The sequence below is a fragment of the Sinocyclocheilus grahami genome, unplaced genomic scaffold (assembly GCF_001515645.1).
Source record: "Sinocyclocheilus grahami isolate Dianchi unplaced genomic scaffold, SAMN03320097.WGS_v1.1 scaffold376.1, whole genome shotgun sequence".
NCBI lineage: Eukaryota > Metazoa > Chordata > Actinopteri > Cypriniformes > Cyprinidae > Sinocyclocheilus > Sinocyclocheilus grahami.
This window is the reverse complement of record NW_015505555.1, coordinates 21,972-44,315: the sequence shown is the minus strand read 5'-3', so window position 1 is coordinate 44,315 and position 22,344 is coordinate 21,972. Positions and strand designations below refer to the sequence as shown.

Sequence of the window (22,344 nt, the reverse complement as noted above, 5' to 3'; positions counted from 1 at the left end):
AAAATGATTTGAGGAAACATTCACGTCTGAAGCACAAATGCTGCAGGATGACACATACTGAACCTTAAAGGAACAGTTCACCCAAAAATGAAAATTTGCTGAAAATGTATGCACTCTCAGAATATCCAAAATGTAGATGAGTTTGTTTCTTCTTCAGATTTGGAGAAATGTAGCTTTGCATCACTTGCTCAGCAATGGATCCTCTGCAGTGAATGGGTGCCGTCAGAATGAGAGTCCAAACAGCTGATAAAAACATCACATTAACATTAAACCATTGCTTCTGACCAAAATAGAAGTCCATAATACATAATAACACTTCCTTCAGTCTAAAAGTTCATCGTTGTCCTCTCACAACAAAATCCACCCACATATTAATTTAGGACTGTTTCGGCTTGTAAATGGTTCTTGATCCGTGCATATTTCTCTCCTGACTCAGACAAGATCACTTTTTCACTGGAAGAAGCAATATTATGTATTATGGACTTAAATTTTAGCTGGAAGCGACTGTTTAAAATTAAAATGCCTTGATGGATTTGTTTCCTACAAACATGCAGTTTTTAATTTCTCAAGACATTAACTGATGGACTGGAGTGGTGTGGATTATTGTGATGTTTTTATCAGATGTTTGGACTCTCATTCTGACGGCACCCATTCACATCCATTGGTGAGCAAGAGATACAATGCATTTTTCCAAATCATTTCTGATAAAGAAACAAACTCATCTCAAGTGGCCTCAGGGTGAATAAATTTTAAGCAAATTTTCATTTTTAGGTGAACGTTTTCTTTTAACATTTAGTGTTAGGAGTTTATTGTCAATGTTTCCCGTAATCCGCCTTTTTCTGCCCACCTGTGGATGACACTTCTGCTGGCACAGGGACGATGTGATAGAAGACACACCTGGAAAAGAGGTCAGTGGAGCAACAGAGAAAAACAGACAGTTCTGAAAGTCTGATAAGAGAAATTGGAAAGTGAGGAGAACTTCGGGGATTCCAGGACGATGACTTTAAAAGGCTGTTGTTCTCGGCGGGTTTGATGCAGCACTCAGGACGAGTGCGAATATCTTCACACGTCTGACGGGAGCACGTGCCTCACGGACCTACACAGGAAACCAGTGTTAAGCTGGCACAAGATGTAAATGTGTTTGTGTAGCACAGCACGTCCATTTACAATCCAAATCTAGTGTCAGTGCAAAAATAATGAGCTTAATAAAATCCTCACAAATTCATTGCTAATACTCTTTCCATGCATTCAGATTACGTTAGTTTGCATGAAGAGCAATGAAGAGAGATTCTCTCAGGCATGCGTTCAAAGGAACAACACTTTCGACACAGTTATAAATGAACATGATACTCATATTTATTGTGCTTTTCATGAAGAGCAGCCTGTTAAACCAGCTGAGCCACATGGCATTAGTTACAAAAACTCTTTTAGTTCATACATTCACAATTATTTATAGTTGTCTCTGTTAAAAGAACACAGCTTTGTTAGTTTTCCCTTGTTTTACAAGGTTCTCAAATACCTGGAGATTAAAATTTCATTAAGGGTATTAATTAGATAAATATATATGCATTTATTTTTAATATATATATATATATATATATATCTCAAACGATTAATCGCATCCAAAATAAAAGTTTTTGTTTACATAATATATGTGTGTGCTGTGTATATCTATTATGTATATATAAATACACACACATGCATGTACATATTTAAGAAAAATATGTTACGTTTATATATTAAATATATTTATATATGATATAAATGATATGAATATAAATATATATATATACACACATGTAAATATTTCCAAAATATATGCTGTATGTGTATGTATTTATATATGCATAATAAATATACACAATACACACACATATCTTATGTAATGAAAAACTTTTATTTTGGATGCACTAATATATACTGTATGTATGTTTTTTTTAAGGGATATACTGTATATTCTACATAGTCCTAAAACCACATGAAAACACATTGGGCCTCATTAATAAACATGGAAGTGTAGATCAAAGCATTCATACATAAATTGTTGAATTCAATTTAATAGGATAATTTATGTGCAAATGGATTTATGAATGACGTAAAAAAGCCCATTGTTAATACTGTGTCAGCACCTTATTAAATAGCTAAATAGGAAACAGGAGACAAAATACTGAAGAACAGTTTAGACCAAGTCATGTGATTCCCACGCAGTGCTTTCACCATTTACGGCACAATATAGTCATAGTGCTGGTGTGAAAAAAACCCTATGAATTGGAATCTGCATTAGATTGACTGGAATGCATCACAATCTGAAATCAGCTGATCTGCCACATTATCTTCAGCAAGGCAGCTGATCCCAGAGCAGCTGTTTTAAAGAAACATGACCCAAACTACAGAAGGCAGGACGTAGTGTGTCCATACTGAGAGCAGCGCTGGGTCCTGGAGGCATATGTGGAGATCATGTGGACATGGAGGTCTTACGCTTGCTGAGACCACAGAAACCGGTCACAGCGCTCCAACATGGTCTGAATCAATGCTCTAAAACATCAGAGAGAAAACAAAGAAGAATGAATGCACGAGTACAGAAATTGTTAAACATTACCTAAATTTAGAATGGAATACAAGTACACTGCGCAGTATATACTGTACCCTGCCTACTATTTTCCAAAATACAAAAAAAATACTTGGTCGTAATGATATATACAGTACACTGCCTAGTATTTTCCTAAAATGACATGTTTAGAATGGAATACTACCGTTCTGTTCACTATATAATTTACACTGCCTATTATTTTCCAAAAACATATAGATCTGAATGGAATATTAGCATACTATGCAGTATGTACAGTACACTGCCTAATATTAGCCTTCCTGAAACAATATGACTACTAACGTACTATTTTCCAAAATAACAATGGCTAACAATGTCTAAATTTGAACGTCCATTAAAAATACACATTCATATGGCAGAAATAGTCAAAGTAGTATGCTAGTATGCCAGACAACCAATGTGTTCTAAATAGAATATCAGCATAGTGCACAGTATATACTGTACACTCCCTAGTATTTTACAAAAATAATGTCTAAATTCAAAATTGCATACTACCATACTACTCTTACTATTTCTCCCATATATTTATAAAGCAGAAATAGCAAGTCATATGCTAGTATGCCATTGTGAATTCAACCAATGTTCAGAATGGAATACTAGCATACTGGGCAGTATATACTGTACACAGCACACTATTTTACAAAAATCAATGTCTAAATTCAAAATATCATATTATCATTCATACTATTCTTACCATTTCTACTATATCATTATATGGAAGAGTAGTAGTAAGAAATAGAAAGGAGCAGTATGTTAGTTAGTATGCTATCCTGAATTCAGTCAGTATGTTTGGATTGGAATATTAGCTTACTGCGCAGTATATACTGTACACTGCCTACTATTTTCCATCCTAAAACAATATGTTTGTAATGAAATACTAGCGTGTTGCTTGCTATATAATGTATAATGCATACTATTTGTCTACATTTAAAATAGCATAACATATAGTCTTATGCTAGTAAGCTATTCTGAATACAACAAATATATTCGGAATGGAATATTAGCATGCTGTGCATTACATAGTGTAGACTGACTACTCCTACTACAAAAAAGACATATTCGTAATGGAGTACTACCATTCTGCTTGCTATATACTGTACACTGTCTACTATTTTCCCCAAAATAATGTCTAAATTCGAAATAGCATACTACCATACTATGTGTACTATTTCTTCCGTATCTTTATAAATCAAAAATTGTAAGACTTGTATGCTAGTATGTTATTCTGAATTCAACCAATATGTTCAGAACGGAATACTAGCATTCTAGGCAGTAGATACTGTACACAGCATACTATTTTTTTTATATAATACTAGCATACTGGGCAGTTTATACTGTTGACTGCCTAATATTTTACACTATTTATTATACCGCTCTTACTCTTTCTCCTATATAATATGGCAGAAATAGCAATACTATACTGTTTGCAATTCCGAATTTAGCCAATATGATCGGGATGGACTACTATTTTTCATAGTTTAATGTTTAAATTCAAAATAGCATACTACTATACTACTCATACAACTATACTATTTATAATTTTATATGACAAAAATATTATGTCGTATGGTAGCATGCTATTCCAAATTCAACTAATATGTTCGTAATGGAATACTACCATTCTGCCTGCTATTTAATATAAACTGCTTAGTATTTTCCAAAAAACAATTCAATTGAAATAGAATATTGGCATACTGTGCAGTACATACTGAAGACTGCAGAATGCTAAGTAATTTTCAAAAACTTAGCATACTACTAAACTTTACTTTCTATTTCAGATATAGTAAGAGTCATATGTTAGTATGCTAAATTAACTAATATGTTTGGAATAGAATACTAGCATACTGTGCAGTATATATTTTTATTGTATACTTTTATATATACTTATAGTATATACTTATATTTTATAGGGCTGTGACGGTAAAGAAGTAGCCTAAATAAGAAAGTTAAATACACCCTGTCTACGGGACGCGAGCGGCGTGGCGCAACACGACAAAATACTAGGCTATAGAACTAGAATTATAATCAGTGATGCTACACTAGATGCGGCACGACACGACATGACAAATCCACGAAAGTAAACTGCCTCGTTCTATTTATGAGGTACTGACACAAAGTTCAGTTTAATGTCCTGTTTAGAGACTCAACCGGCTGTTGTGTCTGGTGGTGACTAGAAGACGACCGATTGATCGGCCGATTTTTGGCATTTTTTAATTAATCTGCATCGGCCGATTGTGCTGCAAATTAGGCTGATTTATAGGCAGGCGCATCTGCGGGCAGCTAAGCGTTGTTGCGGAACACCGGAGAATCTCTCTCTGGCTGTGTGACGAGAGACGGAGCAACTCACACTCTACAGCTGCTTCTTGTTCACACAAAGCTTCAGCTAATGATGGCAAGGCAATGCAGACCGTTTCTTGATTCAAGTCTTCATCTTGAGATGAAAATGCTTAATAGTCTTAGTCACATTTTAGTCATTTGAGTCTTTCATAGTTTTAGTCGACGAAAAGTCATTGCATTTTTGTCAAATTTTAGTCATTACTTTTAGTCAAACTGCAGTAACCAACATTTATTTTGGTAGCTATTTTTATGTAGTCTTAAAAAAAAAGAAAAAAAAAGAAGTAATTAATTATTTTCTCTTTAGACCAAATCAATTAAGCTTATGAGAAATTTGAATCAAGGATTGAATTTGGAAAAACTTGAATGATGACAATTTTCATTTTTGGGTGAAATATCCCTTTAACAGTAGTGAAAAGGGAGCAACTTATAAAAATCATAGTTGTTCATATGTAATATATATAATGTATAATTTTTGAAAAAGAAGCAAAATTAGACAATAAGAGAAATACGAAAGAGATACAAATTAAACTCATTTTTCAGATACAGTAGGTTTACGTAACATATTTATTTAACATCTTTTGTTGGTTAACATTAATGACAAGGATAGGTACTTAATTAGGAATGCTGTTCCTTTAAGACGGAAAGCATGTACATAATATTGACACGCATTCAGTTTTCACCCACCCTTTTACATTCACTTAATCCATAACAGACTGCATTTACATGAGATACTCACACGATAGACATTTGGACTGCTGTGTGTGTATTTGAGCACTGAGAACTGATCGTGCCATGTATGCGAGAACTTTTTTTTCGTCGTTGTTTTTCATCGTCATCTTTGTTGACGAAATTAGTGGTGTCTGTCAGCAAACATAAACAAAAAGCATGCTTCAGAACTGTTTTGAGACGGTGCTTAAGTTTTGAGCCATGTATTATTACTCTGAATTAGGCTACTACTACTATTACTATCTTGTACCTTGCAATAATCATTTACTCAAACTCACTTTTATGAGATGAAGGAGGGGAAAAAAAGAAAATCGGCCAAAAAAATCGGCATCATATATCAGCTGCCCTGATTTCTAAATATCGGCATCGGCCAGTGAAAAATCCATATCGGTCGACCTCTAGTGTAGACACGGTTCACAGTTCCGCCGCCAAGCAAGCGGGCGTATTAACTCCTCGTCTGCACGCACTCTCTTTGAAATAGGAATCGTTCCCACATTTCTTGTTAACATCTACCATTTATCGCTGTCTCGTTTGTATTTGGCCAGTTTGGAGAAAGCCTCACCAAACCTGACCAGCCAGGCGTTTGCAATCACGGAAACTTGAAGACACTTGTACAAACGCAGATGGGTGACATGAATGGAGATGTCTCCAGATCGGCGATGTAGTATTTGGTTTCCCAACAAGGTTCATCGCCCAACACAAAATTAATTTGCTGAATGCAGAATAAACTGGAATTTCCTGCGCTCAAACCTGCCAATCTAAAGGAAACACTGTGTATGGCGTTTGAGGTCATTTGTGAATTACCATAGACTAAGTCTAAATAAAACAATTTGCAACTATTACTGTTATTACACTTGTATACAAAACTTCGTATTATGCTTGTTATATAGTGTGTGACATCACGTGCACTACCGCCAGTGGCAGTAGACAACCGCGTCACCACCGGGCAGTAGACAGCAACCGTCACAGCCCTAATATTTTATTGTATATACTTATAGTATATACTTATATTTTTAAAAACAGTACGTTTGGCATTGAATGCTAGTGTACTGCTTTCTGAAAAGGCCACTATTATTTTCCATGCTCTCACCTGTGCCGCTTCTCAGCCATACGAAGCAGATCGCAGACCAGCGTTGAGCGTGAACTGAGATCCACCTGTATCCCGCGCTCCTGGAGGGCCGTCAGGGCCCGGTCCGGCCCGAAGACCCGCACCAGACGCAGGATGATGTTCTCCGGGCTGACACGAATGCTCCAGTCAGTTGAACCGTCTAATAGGTCGGGAGAACTATCGCTTGTGCCGTCTGAACAGGATCCATTGGGACTGCTGGGCAGGGCTGAAGTGGGCGGGGCTTCGTTGCTTGAACTGATTTGCTGGGAGAGCTGGAGAAGCAACACCCACTCGTCAAAAGACTGAGGTACAATACCTGCAGAAAGACAAAGAGAGAGGCATTACAGACATAGAATAACTCCACAGTGTCTTTAAGTGTCAGTCAGACAACCAGGTTCTTGGTTAAAATAAACAAATTAAGTGACTTTGTATTGACAGTTTTGAGCATCTGTGTTTGTTGTACCATCATCCCCCTCTAGTAGTGTCATGTCGTCCAGTCTGCAGATGGCACTGAAAGCCTCGGGCCGCCGCTGCAGCTCTCTGCACAGGTACAGGTAACCCATCCAATACCTGAGAGACAAATAACACAGTCACAGTATACACAACTACACATTCTGATCCAATTCTATCCATTCTAATTCTACACTCACCCATGAGTTCTGCACTTCTCCAGCATCTTCTGTTTGGAGGCCAGATCAGCAGGCAGACGAATCAGCAAAGACAGTAGACGCCCATAACCCCAGCTGAAGAAATGAGAGTGCCACCTACAGCACAGGAGACAATTATAGAAATATAAATTATATATATATATATATATATATATATATTAGGGCTGTCAAAATTTTTTTTGAATTTCGAATATTCATCGAATTAAAAACAAAATCCACATTCGAATGCAAAAACTTGCTGATTCATTCAGGAGTGAAGTAAATGGTTCTTTATGAATGGTCCATTGACTCATTAGGCTTGTTCGACTTGAAGTGGATCATCACCATCAGATCGATCGGTGTGTGACATCAAAGTACCGCGAGAGCGATTAGAGAGCAGACGACTCCTTATGCTTTTGAATCACTCTCGCGGTACTTTGATGCCATGCACGATCGATCTGTGCAGCACCACTTCAAATCCAACGCTCCTATGGCCAATGGTTCAACGCGCCTAATGGTTCACCCAATTTGTTCAAAACGTGCATTAAGAAATGAAATGCAGCTGTGTGTTGCTCGGAGACGAACAGTTCTGCTTTGTTTTTATATTTTTGTTGGCAAAATTGAGCAAAACAGACAACACTGTGTCTAAAATAACACCATATTCACTTCTTATTTATTGAACTGTTTTATAAGATCAGTATCACATTTGTGTGATATTGCACTTATTGCTTGTGTTATATTGCTTTACTATATGATGTAAATATGAGACAAAAACTCAACCAGGGGCATTTTTGCCCCATATCTTGAATTTCAGGGACATTCTAACTACGTTCTCTAGGCTCCATCACTCAGTGAGCTGTTGCTCTGACTCATATTTGTCATCAATCAACTGTATGAAATGTCAGATGACCCACATAGGTCTGTTAAATGTGCTAATAATTATAACGCGTTATTTTTCACCGTAATTAATTAATCTAATTAATGCGTTAAATGGACAGCCCTAGTATATAGTATATATAGCATGTTATTTATATTACAGATATTAATAATTCCTCATATTTGTTCGTTGAGGAATCTAGTTACATATAAATAGTTTTTTGTACCTGGGCTGTCCGTCAGCAGTGAGTGTGTCATCCTTTTGAGGGGCATCATTGTATAGCGCCAGTTCCAGCCAATCCTGTCGCAGAGTTTCTGGCTGGAGAAGAGAGCCCAAGAAACACAACCTGGCAGATGACAAAAATAGTTTATTTGATATATTCAAAAACAAGAATACAACATCATAGGGTATGAATGGCTCATTTATAACCTTTACAACTATGATAAACAAACATCATAAAACACTGTATAACGAAACGCAGCCGTACCGCTGCTGCTCGACTCGTGATTGGACCAGATTGTCCAGATAAGGCAGGAAGTGGCTGGGTAAAGCCATGGCCATGATGTCAGAGGGGAGGATTGTGGGATAGAACTGCGGGTAGGCACGAACAGCCACCTCTCCGTGTTTATCATAGAGTCTGTAGAGAAAAAAAGCATTATATTCAATATAAATGACATATTCAGGTCTGCAGGTGGCCATATTGACATTACATATAGATTCTAAGCACATGTGTGGCATAAACTCACCTGTACAGGTGTGAGAGTAGCAGAGGTGTGTTCCAGGGCTGAAGTTCTCTCAGACTGCGCAGAGACTTCAGCAGATCGCCCTTCTGAATCACCTCCACCACCTTACTGGCCTGAGTGAACTCTACAACACGCCGCAGAATATTAGGAGAATTAATATGAACAGAAATGCAATAGCTCAGCCCTGAATCTTGAAAAAAAAAAAAATAAAATCTGCTGATTTGCAAAAGAGGACTAATATTAGCTAATTTGATGATGCTGAATTAAAAAATATCAATAATATTTTTCTGTCAAGTACAGTTTTTAAACATTTTACATATGTTTAATTGCAGCCCAAAATTAATAAGAAAAAAGTATTGGATTTAATTCAGCGAATATAATGCAGGGCTGTGTAATGATTCATTTGGTACATTTAAGTCATGTTGGAAAGATTGTATTAATGAGTTGAACCTGCATGAATGAACAATAAATCCAGTTGCATGAACAAAATACCATAGTACTGTACAATTATGATACAATATCTAACGATTCAATTTACAGCACATTCGGGAACTGAATAACAACATAAAGCAAAAACACATCTGAAGCGAATTCTTTAGTTATCATTTTGTAGATTTAAAAAAAACCTGTTGATTTTTATGAAAACCTGACTCTGACTTACTTTAGTATCACTGAGATGCTATTATAGTTCTAGGCTACTATCAGTTTTTATTATTATATTTTATTAATGTAATTTTAATTAGAGTTTTAGTTTTAGTCTTAGTTTTAGTCATTTTGTTGTGTTTTTGTCATTTGTATTGTTTTTTTTTAAATATATGCCTATATAGATATATATATACAGTATATATATATATTTTTTTTTAAGTTGTATTTTAGTACAAGTTAAACTAAATTAAAATGAGAAATGTTGCAACTAGCTGAAATACATTATTGTATGACTTAATATTAATTGAGAGACTAAATATAATTATACGTACTTTAAAAAAGAATTTGTCACACTGAAGGCTATTAAAAATGAACAGCAAATGGCTACACACAACTGTGAAAAACTTCTATTTCTAATTGTGCATATACAAAATACATAATTTCTCTTTTGCATTAATGTGTTTAAACCTATAAACTTGAGGTTGAAAACTGATCATTGAAATGACTAAATTAATGACAAAATTACAGTTTAAAAGTTTGGGGTTGCCAAGATTTTGAAATGTTTTATGCTCACCAATTCTGCATACAGTAAAAACAGTATATATTGTGAAATATTATTGCAATTAAAAAAAATTATCTTGTAATATAATATATAGTAAAATGTAATTTATTTCTGTGATGCAAGGCTGAATTTATTAGCATCATTACTCCAGTGTCACATGATACTTCAGAATCATTCTAATATGCTGATTTGCTGCTCAAGAAATATTTATTAATACCATCAATGTTGAAAACTTCATATTTTTGTGGAAACCATGATAGATTCAATCCATGAACAGAAAGTTATAAAGAACAGCATTCGTTTGAAATAAAAATCTTTTGTAACACTATAAATGTCTTTACTGTCACTTTGATTCAATTTTATGCATCCTTTCTGAATAAAAAGTATTAATTTCTCTTAAAAAAAAAAAAAATACTGACCCCATCTACTGACCAAAATTTCCAAATTATTTTATAATTATTTTCTAATTAATGTATCATATGCAAACATTCAACAGCTTATAATTCAACTTGACTGAACATCTTCCTGCCTGTATGCAGCGGTACGAAGCAGCGCTCCTCTAAACTCACATGGCTTTCTTTGTGGCGGCCCTCAACTCCTGCAGCTCAGACTCCGAGCTGGACTGCTCAGCATTCAATCTTACAGAGAGACAATCAAAAATCACAATAAAAACAATGTCAATATGCAAAACACCGATAGCAGCAGTCAGAAAACATCAATAGGGTGTCAGAAAGTAAAAGACTCACTCATGCTCGACTTCTTCTGGAAGAGGGGTCACTGTGGCCGTGACCTCCCCTTGAACCCCTTCCCTGAGGTCAGGCCGAGGCCACAGGTCTGCGTTCATCTGAAGCGTGTTGATCTTCTCGGTGGTCTTTTTCACAAAGCTCGAGACACTGACGTACACACATTCACAGACACAAAACACTGAGATAGTCATCAACATCGGCAATGATTGCCCGAAATAAGGAAATAAAATGCCGCTGATTTTGCATAAAGAAAACAAAGAGCAGAAATAACATGTAATCTTACCAATCACAGGCATCAGCATAAAATGAGATAAAGCAATATGTGACACTACGACGAAACAGGAAGTTACAGTTTTAAAAATAACCTGGGTACCAGCAGCTGCATTTTAATGAGCATTAATAGAATTTTGACTCTTCATTGGAATTTTCCTTCCTTGTGATCCAGCCAATCAGAGCAAAGCAGACTGGGTCTGGTGTGAAATTTAAGAGGAAGTGAAATTATTACAGTTTTTAGGGACAGCTGTATAAGTGTGTGTATGTACCTGTCTCGAACAGCCTGCAGGGCGACTCGTGGGGGTTTTGAGCGGAAAGGCAGCGGCAGAAACTGCAAGCTGATGTCTGACCTGTCGCCCTCTCCACGCACAGACTGAGAGTCTTCAGGACAACAAAAGGAGGAGATGAAATAATAGAGAGATGATTGGAAAGACAGAGAGAATAAAGTCAGAAGATGTGTAATAATTAAGCAAAAGCAAAGAATAAAGCAGATAATAATCATCAGAAAAAGAAGAATCTAAAACGTTCAAAACACCAGATAAATGATTAAACTACTGCTCATTGATGTTTTTAGTGTATTTTATTGCACAATATTTGACATACAACACACTGACATTCAATTACTACTATAAAACTATACAATTTTTTTTTAAATTCACAATATTAAAAATGATAACTTATATTTTTTGTCATAACCAGCTACAAACTTCATTATTTGTCAGTTGTTTGGTTTTTATTTTGGTCGACAGCTCTGCAAGCAGTGAAATCTCATTTGTCGGCATACTAAACCTTCAAATTGTTTATTAAATAGCAGTTAAGTTCTGATTGGTGGTGAGTTTGTTGCTTTGTGCAGAATTTTTGCTTGGATGTGAAAATAAAAATTGGAATTAAACTCATTTGCTACCTTAATACACATCCCTGGTCTTATTGTCCACGATTCATCTGTTGTATGTTATATGCCTATTTCATTTGCTAATCCTTCATTTTTTTCACTTAAAAAAATGTCCCTGTTTACATTTGTTTTCCTTGTTTAATATCCTGATTCACTCCGAAATATGTCAAATTAGTAAAATGGGGCATTACAGTATCTGTGTAGTGTAGTCTAAATATTTTTGTGTGTTGAAGAAAATCTCTTTTATGAAAGCCTGTTTTTTTTTTGCCATGAGATAAAAAAAAAAATGTCTTTTGCTTTACTAGTGGATACTCGCCTGTGTGTAATCAAACGCAGAGCAAAAGGCTCGTGACAGTTTTATTTTTGTTCTGGAGCGGATGATCCTGCGCACTCGCCACCAACTGGACAGGGGTGGGAATTACAGTTATAAATTACAATAGCTCACCCTCAGTGTAATCTGTCAAAGTGACGGAAAGCCTTCAGAATTTTGTGTCACTGCTAAAAAATATTCCGTCAATGACAGAACATTTTCGTTAACGCGACCTCTGATCTGTACATATGCCTGTGTGTTTTTGGACTCACGTGTGAGGAAATACTGCTCCTGCGGCTGCTGCAGGCGGAGTCCAGTGGCTCCAGTTTGCTGATCACTTCCTCCAGCTGACCAATCAGCTGCTCCTGGGAGGCGGAGTTTAGCTGAGCCTTAAGTTGCTCCAACCGATCAATGGGGAGGGACTTCCTGGCCTAAGGAGGAAACGCAAAAGAGTAAGACTTTATTTGCAATGGAGTACTAATGTAATATTTAATGCATACTGCACAGTACATACTATTAAAATAGTATGCGAAACAGTATGGATACTCTATGTGTTGGTTTTTGTATGTGTACCCTGGATGTGATAACGGTGTGCTGAAACATGCAGCAGATGGTGGTGGCGAGCGTCCAGTTCTCCCTCTTCATCAGACGCTCCACACAGCGCTCAGGTGACATCAGGGACAGGTGAGACAAACGTCCGTCACCATGTAGACAAAATAGCTCATTACGGAAAACTGAAATCTCCACCACATCTATAGAGAGAAGACGACAGATACAGATCCAAGAGCTATAAAATCAGGCCATACAATATATATATTTTTTTATAAACTTTATCAAAAATAATAAATATATAAAATTATACTGTTACTTTTTTAAAACATATTGTTAAAATATATTTACATGTTTTATGTTAATTATGTTTCTTTTTATATTATTATTACATTATTATGAAATTATGCTAATTTTATATTCAATATTTTTAGGAAGGCAGATAAAGATCCATAAAGAGCTGTAATATCAATATAATATAATATATTTTTTAAATATGTCAAATGTATTTTTTATTTTTACAAAGTTATTTTTATACTTTATATGTAGCTAAAATAAAATATAAAGTAACTTATATATATACACATACATACATACATACATTTATATAAAATATTATTCATTTTTATATAGCTATTAAATACATGTTAAAACATTAATACATTTATAGATAGTTAAACATGTATTTATATATATAAATGTATTAATTATATGTTTTAACATATGTATTTAATAACTATCTATCTTTTTTTTGAGTAAATGTATTTTTGTGCATTGTGAAGTTTCATACTTAAAACATCAAATAGGTTAAACAATGACCTCTCACCTTTGACCTCTGTCCACAGCAGAACCTGACCGCTGTGAGGGGTGAAGATGTAGATGGCCGAATCCGTCCAGGTGAGCAGGTTTTGATCACTAAGAATCACACGCACAATTCACAAGTTAAATATTAACCCAAAAACCTTTCTAACCAGAGACGTTATCATCACAGTCATAATAGCAGGTATGAAATATTGTGTTTTTACTAAAGGTCTTGTGTTATTATAGTACAGGGAGTGGTTACCCAAACTGGAGGAGTCTTGGGAAAGCCAGAGACTGTGGACTCGTCTGTGCGGGGCTGAAATGTGGCTCATTCCTGAAAACAAAAATACATAATATATAGAGAGAAAAGTATGGAGATACAAAACTAAGAGGCAGAACAACAAACACTAATGAAGTCACAAGTTAGTGTTAAACACACAAACACTCACTTGTAAGAGACGAGGGGCAGCGGTGGGCAGGCCAGCAGCTGTTTAAACTGGTGTGTGCTCAGGACCTCTCCACCGAAACTAGCCTCCCATATGCGGGAGCCGGGCCGGGCGCAGTACAGCAGCGCCTGACCCCGCTGACCCGCCGGACTCTGCTGGAGAAAACATGCCCCAAACTCTCCATCTCGCTCTTTATTACCCACACGCCAGAACTTCTCCCTGAGAGTGGAACAGAGACAGGAACAGAGTTAATTTCAACTGAATTTTCATTTTGTTTTTCTTGCGATTAATATGCATTTTAATCTAAGTTATGGTCTGAGAACATTGGAGATAATGTGATATGAATGTCTGACATGATATTTTGATCAAATAAAGAGCCTAATTCAAATTAAATGGTACATTTGTATTTAAAATATTCTAGTGATCTCTGGTGAGTACTTATCCTTTATTTAACTAATTGCTGGTATAGTTGTGGGACATCCCATGTCTCCTGCAAACACACACACCTCTCCGTGTCACACAGGTAGCAGCGGCTGAGAGACGAGACCACCAGGTGTCCGTCCGAGTAGCCCAGCTGAACCACACGTGAATCCACTGTGGTGATGGTCTGAATTGGGAAGATCACAAACGCAGAGCCCTGTTTGAACGCCAAACCACAACAAACACAGACAGAAACACACAAGCATAGATTAAAATCACTGGTTATCATTTAAATAAAATGCATTAAACTGTTCAAAACTTTTTTTTCTTTTGAAAGAAACGTGTGTTTTTATTCAGCAAAGACGCATTAAATTGATCAAATGTAACACTAAAGACATTCATAATCTTACAAAATATTTTGATTTTGAATAAATGCTCTTCTTTTGAACTTCCATTCAAAGAATCCTGAAAAAAATGTATTGCGGTTTCCACACAAAATATGAAGAAGAACAACCGTTTCAAACACTGATAATAATCAAAAATGTTTCTTGAGCAGCAAATCAGCATATTAGAATGATTTCTGAAGGATCGTGCGACACTGAAGACTGGAGTAATGATGCTGAGAATTCAGTTTTGATCACAGGAATAAATTACATTTTGAAATATATTCAAATACAAAACAGTTCTTTTGAATTGTAATAACATTTCACAATATTACAATTTTTACTGCATTTTTGATCAAACAAATGCAGCCTTGATGAGCAGAAGAGACTTCTTTCAAAAACATTAAAACGATCTTACAGACCCCAAACTATGAACAGTAGTGTATGGCCACACTGACATGCATAAAACTTCAAGTGTTAAAACTTTTACGTTTTCTTATACCTTCCCGAGTTTAGATGACCCAGCTCGGACGCAGGACACTTTCCCTCCGACATCTCCTGCAAACACTCGGAGGGCCGCGTTGTCCCAGCACAGAGATGTTACCGTCTGTCCTCTGTGCTCCCAGGACACAGAGACGCGCTCAGGACGGCCACGCCGCTCTAAATGCAGTTCCCACACCACCACCAAACCCTGACTGGGACACACACACATCAAAAGAGTCCAGACTGGCAACCAAAAAACACCAGGAGCGCATATAAACATGAATATGAATACCTCGTTGCTACAGCGATAAAGTCTTCATCATGGGGGCAGCATGAGACCTGCGTGACTGAGCCTTCCTATAAAAAATTTAAAAAAGCAGAACTAGAAAATTATTTTATGTTATGGCTGTTATTATTAATCTTATTATTATATTAAAGACATTAAAGTTTCCCTATTTTCACTGTTGCCTGTGCACACACTTTCTAGCTTATAAAAACATGTTTCATGGGTCAAAGCAGAGAATGATGCGCTCTGAGCCTGGACGCAAGTGTAAGTTGATGCCAACGCACTAGTATCCTGTGTGCTGGTGTGATCAATAACTATTTATAAACACAGGAAAAAGCAAATACGTCATGCATATACTGTTGCAGATTGCACAAAGTTTAAACACACAAATTAGGGCTGCATGAAAAAAATAAGAATACAAATAAAATAAATAAATAACATGAATAATAAGGTAACGCTTTAATTTAAGGTGTCCTTGTTACATGTTACATATACTTACTATTATAATAACAATAAATTAAGCATAATTACATGCAAGTAACCCTAAGCCAAACCCAAATCCTAACCCTAACCATATAGTAAGTACATGTAGTTAATTAATATTACTCAGTACTTAAATGTATAATTACACTGTAACAAGGACACCTTAAAATAAAGTGTAACCAATAATAATATTTATTATTATTAAATAAAAAATCTAATAAGAATCAAGAATATTTCACCATAAAATAAAATATATATATTTAAGAATAATAAAACAATAACAATTTTGTTTCACATTACAACTACAACACTAATATTTATGGTTTTAATTTCTTTATTTTCAAACGTTAAACCATTAAACTTTTATTTTGATGGAAAACTTTTATTTTTTTTGTTTTGAGTTTGTGTGGAGCAGCATTTACTGTGAACCAAGAGATGCTGAAAACACTGGATCACGAGCTGCTCACGTGTAAATGAACACAGTGTTCACTCAGTGCATATATTTATTTAATTAAATCGCAGCCTTTGCGATTTGATAATCACACTAAGCCATATTGCAGTTCCTGGTTTTACTTTGATTAATCATGCAGCACTAATGCAAATACACTGATATCTGATTGATAACGCTGGACAACAGTATTTCGACACTGCTGATAGTTCTGTGCACCAACTCAATCACTAACTGTGTTAAAGGGGAACTTGTGAAATTATTTAGTTGTGTACTTTGTGTGTGAGAATGAGTTTCTGCTTCCAGCCGTCTCTCTGAATGAGGTGAAGCCCTCCGGCAGACGTGCCCAGAGCCAACCACTTCCTGGACACGGAGAGACATGTGCACTGCGAGATACACAGACAGAGATAGAAGGATATTAGAGAGAATCTCACAAAATCTGCCAAGAACAAGAAAAAAAACCATAAATAAATACAAATAAATTATATAATATAAATATTATAATAAAATAAAAATATTTCTGCTTAAAGAAAGCAGCTATGAAGATAAGTTTCATGACAATTAAAATCTGTCTTTAATGTAATGCAACAAAAAATTCTCATTACTGAAATGCAAATAAAATTAATTATACGTACAATTTAAATTAGTATTCTTATATTAGTTATAACATTTTATATATTAAATTGATACATTTTTGTTGTACCGCTTTTATGCTAAATAAAAAAAAATTATTTTCTTTAAAACAATAATTGTATTATTATATTTCAATCATTTAAAGGCACAATATGTAATTTTCGCCGCTAGAGTGCGCGTATTCAAAATAAACAAAGAGACAAAGGCGTAGTTTGATGACGCCGTGACTGAGTGTGGAATCATGGGAGTTGTTGTCTTCATCCCCACAGCTGACGCAATCCGATGGGACTCGGGCAGAAAAGCCCTATTTAACCTTCATACAAACAAGAAATGTGAAATCACTGTCAAATAAACATCTCAGACTCACCTTATTAATGTTAATATATTTAAAGTCCCCATGAAATCAAAATTAAAGTTTTTTGGGTGTTAGTATCAATATGTTAGTCTTAAGGTTATCTATAAGGCAGTGTGCTACAAAACAGTGACAAAATTCGCATTTAGAAGATTTAAGCATTCAAAGCTTGCAGTTTGTCAGTTCCGCCAAAACGGCTCAACGCTTTTTTTGACGTCACATCGTACTTCAGCTTCTCATCAAACTTTCTGTCCAATCAAATGCTCTCTAGAATCCGAAGCGCCCGCCCCTACACTATAAAATAGACGCTGAAGCCATGGTTGAAATTGGTCACTTGTCCACAGAATTTGAATTTTCTGTACAGTGAATGGCACGTAGTGCACTATATAGGGGACAGGGAACAATTCAAACAGTGTAAATATGCTTTCCATTGAGGAAAAAAAGAAGTCTGGTTTGGCGCTGTGTCACGCTAACCACCGCACCGCACACACACTCTGCTCTGGTCCAGAGACACAATAGCACGGAGCGGATCACATGCGCGAGTATCGAAGAATTCTCTTCTGCTCACCAAGCCTGCATTTATTTTATCCAAAATACAGCAAAAACAGTAATATTTTGAAATATATTTACTATTTAAAATAACTGTTTTCTATTTGAAAATATAATTTATTCCTGTGATTTCAAAGCTGAGCTTTAGTATCATTACTCCAGTCACATGATCCTTCAGAAATCATTCTAATATTATGATTTGCTGCTCAAAAACCATTTATTATTATTATGTTGAAAACAGCTGAGTAGAATTTTTTCAGGTTTCTTTGATGAATAGAAAGTTCAGAAGAACAGCATTTATCTGAAATAGAAATCTTTTATAACATTATAAATGTCTTTATCATCACTTTTGATCAATTTAAAGTATCCTTGCTAAATGAAAGTAATCATTTCTATAATTTAAATTTCTATAATATAAATGTAAAAAAGAGCTTTAGAATGGTATAGTGTATAATGTAACAAAAGCTTTTTATTTCAGACAAATGCTGATCTTTGGATCTTTCTATTCATCAAAGAATCCTGAAAAAATGTTACTGTTTTAAATATTGATAATCAGCAAATCAGCATATTAGACTGATTTTTGAAGGATCATGTCACACTGAAGACTGGAGTAATGATGCTGAGAATTCAGCTTTAACATCACAGGAATAAATTACATTTTACAATATATTCAAGTAGAAAACTTATAGTAAAAATATTTCAAAATTGTACTGCTTTTGGTTTATTTTGGATCAAATAAATACAGGCTTGGTGAGCAGAAGAGAATTCTTTTTAAAAAAACATTCATGTTCAAAAACCTTTGACTGGTAGTGTAGGTTGATTATTCTTATAGATTGAAACGTGCTTCAACCAGGATAACGAGTATGAAACGTGCTCCGAGTTGCTTCAGAAAACTAAAAAATTGAGCATTGAAAATGCAAACTGCTTGTCTGCCAGCAGGAGGCGCTTTGAGAGCGGCAGAAACAGCGGTTTCTCCAGTAAGGGCTGTAATCAAAGCAGCTCTGCTCATGAACGCTTCCTTATCAGATAAAATAAATGCCATCAAAACTTTTCTGAAGACAATCAGTTCCCTTCAGAGATACATTCATATAAAACACCCGCGACGCGTTTTGATTTTGAAACGTGCAGTGTTCATGTTTATTCAACGAAGTCAAATGCTACAAATAAATCAATGTATGGGAAACACCGGTAATGTATATCGAAAAATCGGAAATGTGTTTAAAAATCATATCACCGTTATTGAAAAAAAATATATCGCGATAAATATTGATATTAAATTATTGTCCAGCCCTAGTTGCAATGCAAAAAAAATGGTAATGGTAATTTTCTTCATGCTAAACATATTTTGAGATTTTTTTCCTTTTGGTTTTTGGGCTGAAAGATGACCCAAACAGGTTTTGTTACATTCATCCACTTACTCTCCATAATTAAAATAATTCTTATTGCAGAAAATCAAATAAACAGAACAGAACAGAAACTAAAACACGCTTGATGAAAAGTAAACAGCACCAACCACAATTCAGGTCAGTTTGAATATCAGATGCCATATAAGCCGTTATTATCAAAACTTTGACTGTTTGACAATAGTTAGTTCAGTAGGTAAATGTGTGATTTACTTTGATTCGTCCCAAGTCCAGTCGCAGGGCGGAAAGGAGGGGGTCCAGGCAGTCAAACTCTGCCAGGACATGTGTGCAGGACTCCACAGGAACCACAGGAATCATCCTGCAACGTTCTGAGAGGAAACAAGAGTATTGGATTTTTTTTTTTGTAGGAATCATTACTGCATGCAGCATGTTTGTCTAACCAAAAAGTATTTCGGTGCATCATAAATACATTCCTAACAGCAGCTTTGGGCAAAATATGCATACATGGCATGTTTGAACAAGCAACCAATCAAAAAAACAATGCTAAAGTTCAATAAATTGTAATGAGGTACACAAACACTCAAATAGCCTAATTATTCAAGCGCCCAATCAGCAGCACCTCTGGTCATCATGCAATTACTGAAATAAATGAACTTTTCCACGACATTCTAATTTATTGAGATGCACCTGTACACTGCAAAGGTGGCACAGAAGCGCTTCTAAAGAGGCATTTAGGTGTGTTTACACAGACTGTTTAATGCTGCTTAGAGGTGGCATATATGCATCTTTACACAGTACTTTAAGGGCTGAGGTGGGTCTGAGCAGGCATAATTTAGTCTGGCTTTTATGCTGCTTTACACAGAATTTTGAGCAGGCACAAAGCAACCTTAACTTGGCTATGTAAAGATGCTGAGGCTGATGATTCCCAAAAATGCGCCCTCAGTAGGCAGCACAGTGAGCTCACTAGGTTTTGAGACACATCCCTACTAAGTGTCATATGATTTCAGGGAAATACAATTGAAAAAGCATGACTACCACTCTCCTCCTTTACTTCTTTTAATGATTTTCTGCCAGAAGACTAAAGGACTATAATATATATGCAGCTACATTAATGTACCAACTAAACAAAAACAAAAACCCAGTTGCAGAGTGACAGATATCATCTATCTGGGAACTGTCGTTTTCTATATTTGTTTTTTTACACATTTAACAGTAAGCAGAAAAGAAAAAACGCGTACAAGCGCATGCATATACACACATTTAATCACTCCCCCTTCGCCTGAAACACATGTTTACAAGAATTCAGTTTGTAAAACACTTTAGTTACAAATCAAAGCGACGCGTTAGCCGATTAGCATGACCGTCAATCACGAGATCTGAGCTTAAAACTCGCCAAAAACCGCATGAAACATCGAACAAACTTGTTTTTGTTGAAGTCTGTTAATCGCGTTGTGTCTTTAAACAGTTTAATAAATGTGAAAGTTGATCCTGAGCTGGAAGCTCGGGTACTTTCACGACCAACAACGTTTTAGTTTCTATTTCTCCTCCTAATGAGTAACGTTATGTCATGTACACGTCTGAGGCAACATAAAACAATACTTTTTAAACGTTGTTTAAAAAAAGTTTAACTTATTTGAGGTGGTAAATGTGTCACCTCAAGCATTTCTATAAGTAACGTTAACGTTATCTAACATCAATTAAACCATATAATACGCGTTTACCTCCTCCTGAGCTCCAGGCGCATTTAAATCTGCGAACTTTCCAGAAATGTAGTGAAACCCAATCATAAAGTGTGTAAAGTGAAGATCGTGTGTGTTGTTTGTGCCGCTGTGTGTTTGACAGCTGACTGAAAACTGACCGGCGCTACTTCCTCATTAGGCTCCACTCACTGTGAGGCGCAGTGATTCACACTAAGCGCGGGGAACTATTTCTGGCGCCTTTGGACAATATTTGCCATCAAGCACTTGGGAACTTTACATATTAAATATATTATCAAAGTAAATAAATCTTTTAATCATGCATTAAAAGTTCAAGTTTTATTAAAAAACATCTGGTAAACAAATAACTGTCACAGACGCGTAGGTGTTCTAGCAGTAGATTGGGGTCCACTGGTCCATTAAAAGCTCTTGCTGGTATTGATTGATATTCGAGATGCCCTCGAGAATGAAGCCTGTTTCATCAGCAAGCAAAAATAGCAAAGACCCAACCCTCAAACATCTTACAACCTTGAAGTGAATGTGTTTAAGCACCGGATTCAGATATAGATGTATGCATTTTATTATATAAAGACAGCCATCACCAAATTCAAGCACATAATGACTAAACTGAACTGTAAGGTGGGTCTTTCTTGAGAAGTTATTATAACATACAGCAGTATTGATTATGCTCTGGTCCTGCTGCATGATTTGATAAGTGACCTACTGTAAATGCAAAATCGTATTAAATATTACTTCTTCATTTTCAGTTGCTCAAAATCTGTTTAAAAGTTTGGTTTGAGCATGTTTAAGAACATTATTTTATTTATTAAAATAAATAAATAGAAATATATATATATAAATAGAAAAATGCAAGTGATAAAAATCGATACAATAGTTTATAACTTTATAAACTACTGTAAATGTATAAACTATATTACAATAGTTTATAAATGAATAATATAAATTTGTAAATTGA

The 22,344-nt window shown here is 35.6% G+C and overlaps 1 protein-coding gene across 1 annotated transcript; it reads right to left on the bottom strand.

Moving 5' to 3' along the window:
• Nucleotides 1–1,914: 1,914 nt before the first annotated feature.
• Nucleotides 1,915–21,499, bottom strand: LOC107549575 (HPS5 biogenesis of lysosomal organelles complex 2 subunit 2). The gene is made up of 23 exons (XM_016230720.1): nucleotides 21,393–21,499; nucleotides 19,924–20,039; nucleotides 17,049–17,159; nucleotides 15,849–15,913; nucleotides 15,576–15,768; nucleotides 14,777–14,907; nucleotides 14,274–14,489; nucleotides 14,087–14,158; nucleotides 13,850–13,938; nucleotides 13,048–13,226; nucleotides 12,747–12,905; nucleotides 12,556–12,565; nucleotides 11,542–11,653; nucleotides 11,000–11,146; nucleotides 10,823–10,891; nucleotides 9,585–9,598; nucleotides 9,050–9,236; nucleotides 8,791–8,940; nucleotides 8,530–8,649; nucleotides 7,430–7,543; nucleotides 7,243–7,349; nucleotides 6,762–7,095; nucleotides 1,915–2,535 (listed from the first exon to the last, which is right to left on the bottom strand). The coding sequence occupies exons 2-23, from the start codon at nucleotides 20,026–20,028 to the stop codon at nucleotides 2,475–2,477; spliced, it is 2,745 nt and encodes a 914-aa protein (XP_016086206.1). The 5' UTR covers nucleotides 20,029–20,039; nucleotides 21,393–21,499; the 3' UTR covers nucleotides 1,915–2,474.
• Between the last annotated feature and the right edge of the window lie 845 nt (nucleotides 21,500–22,344).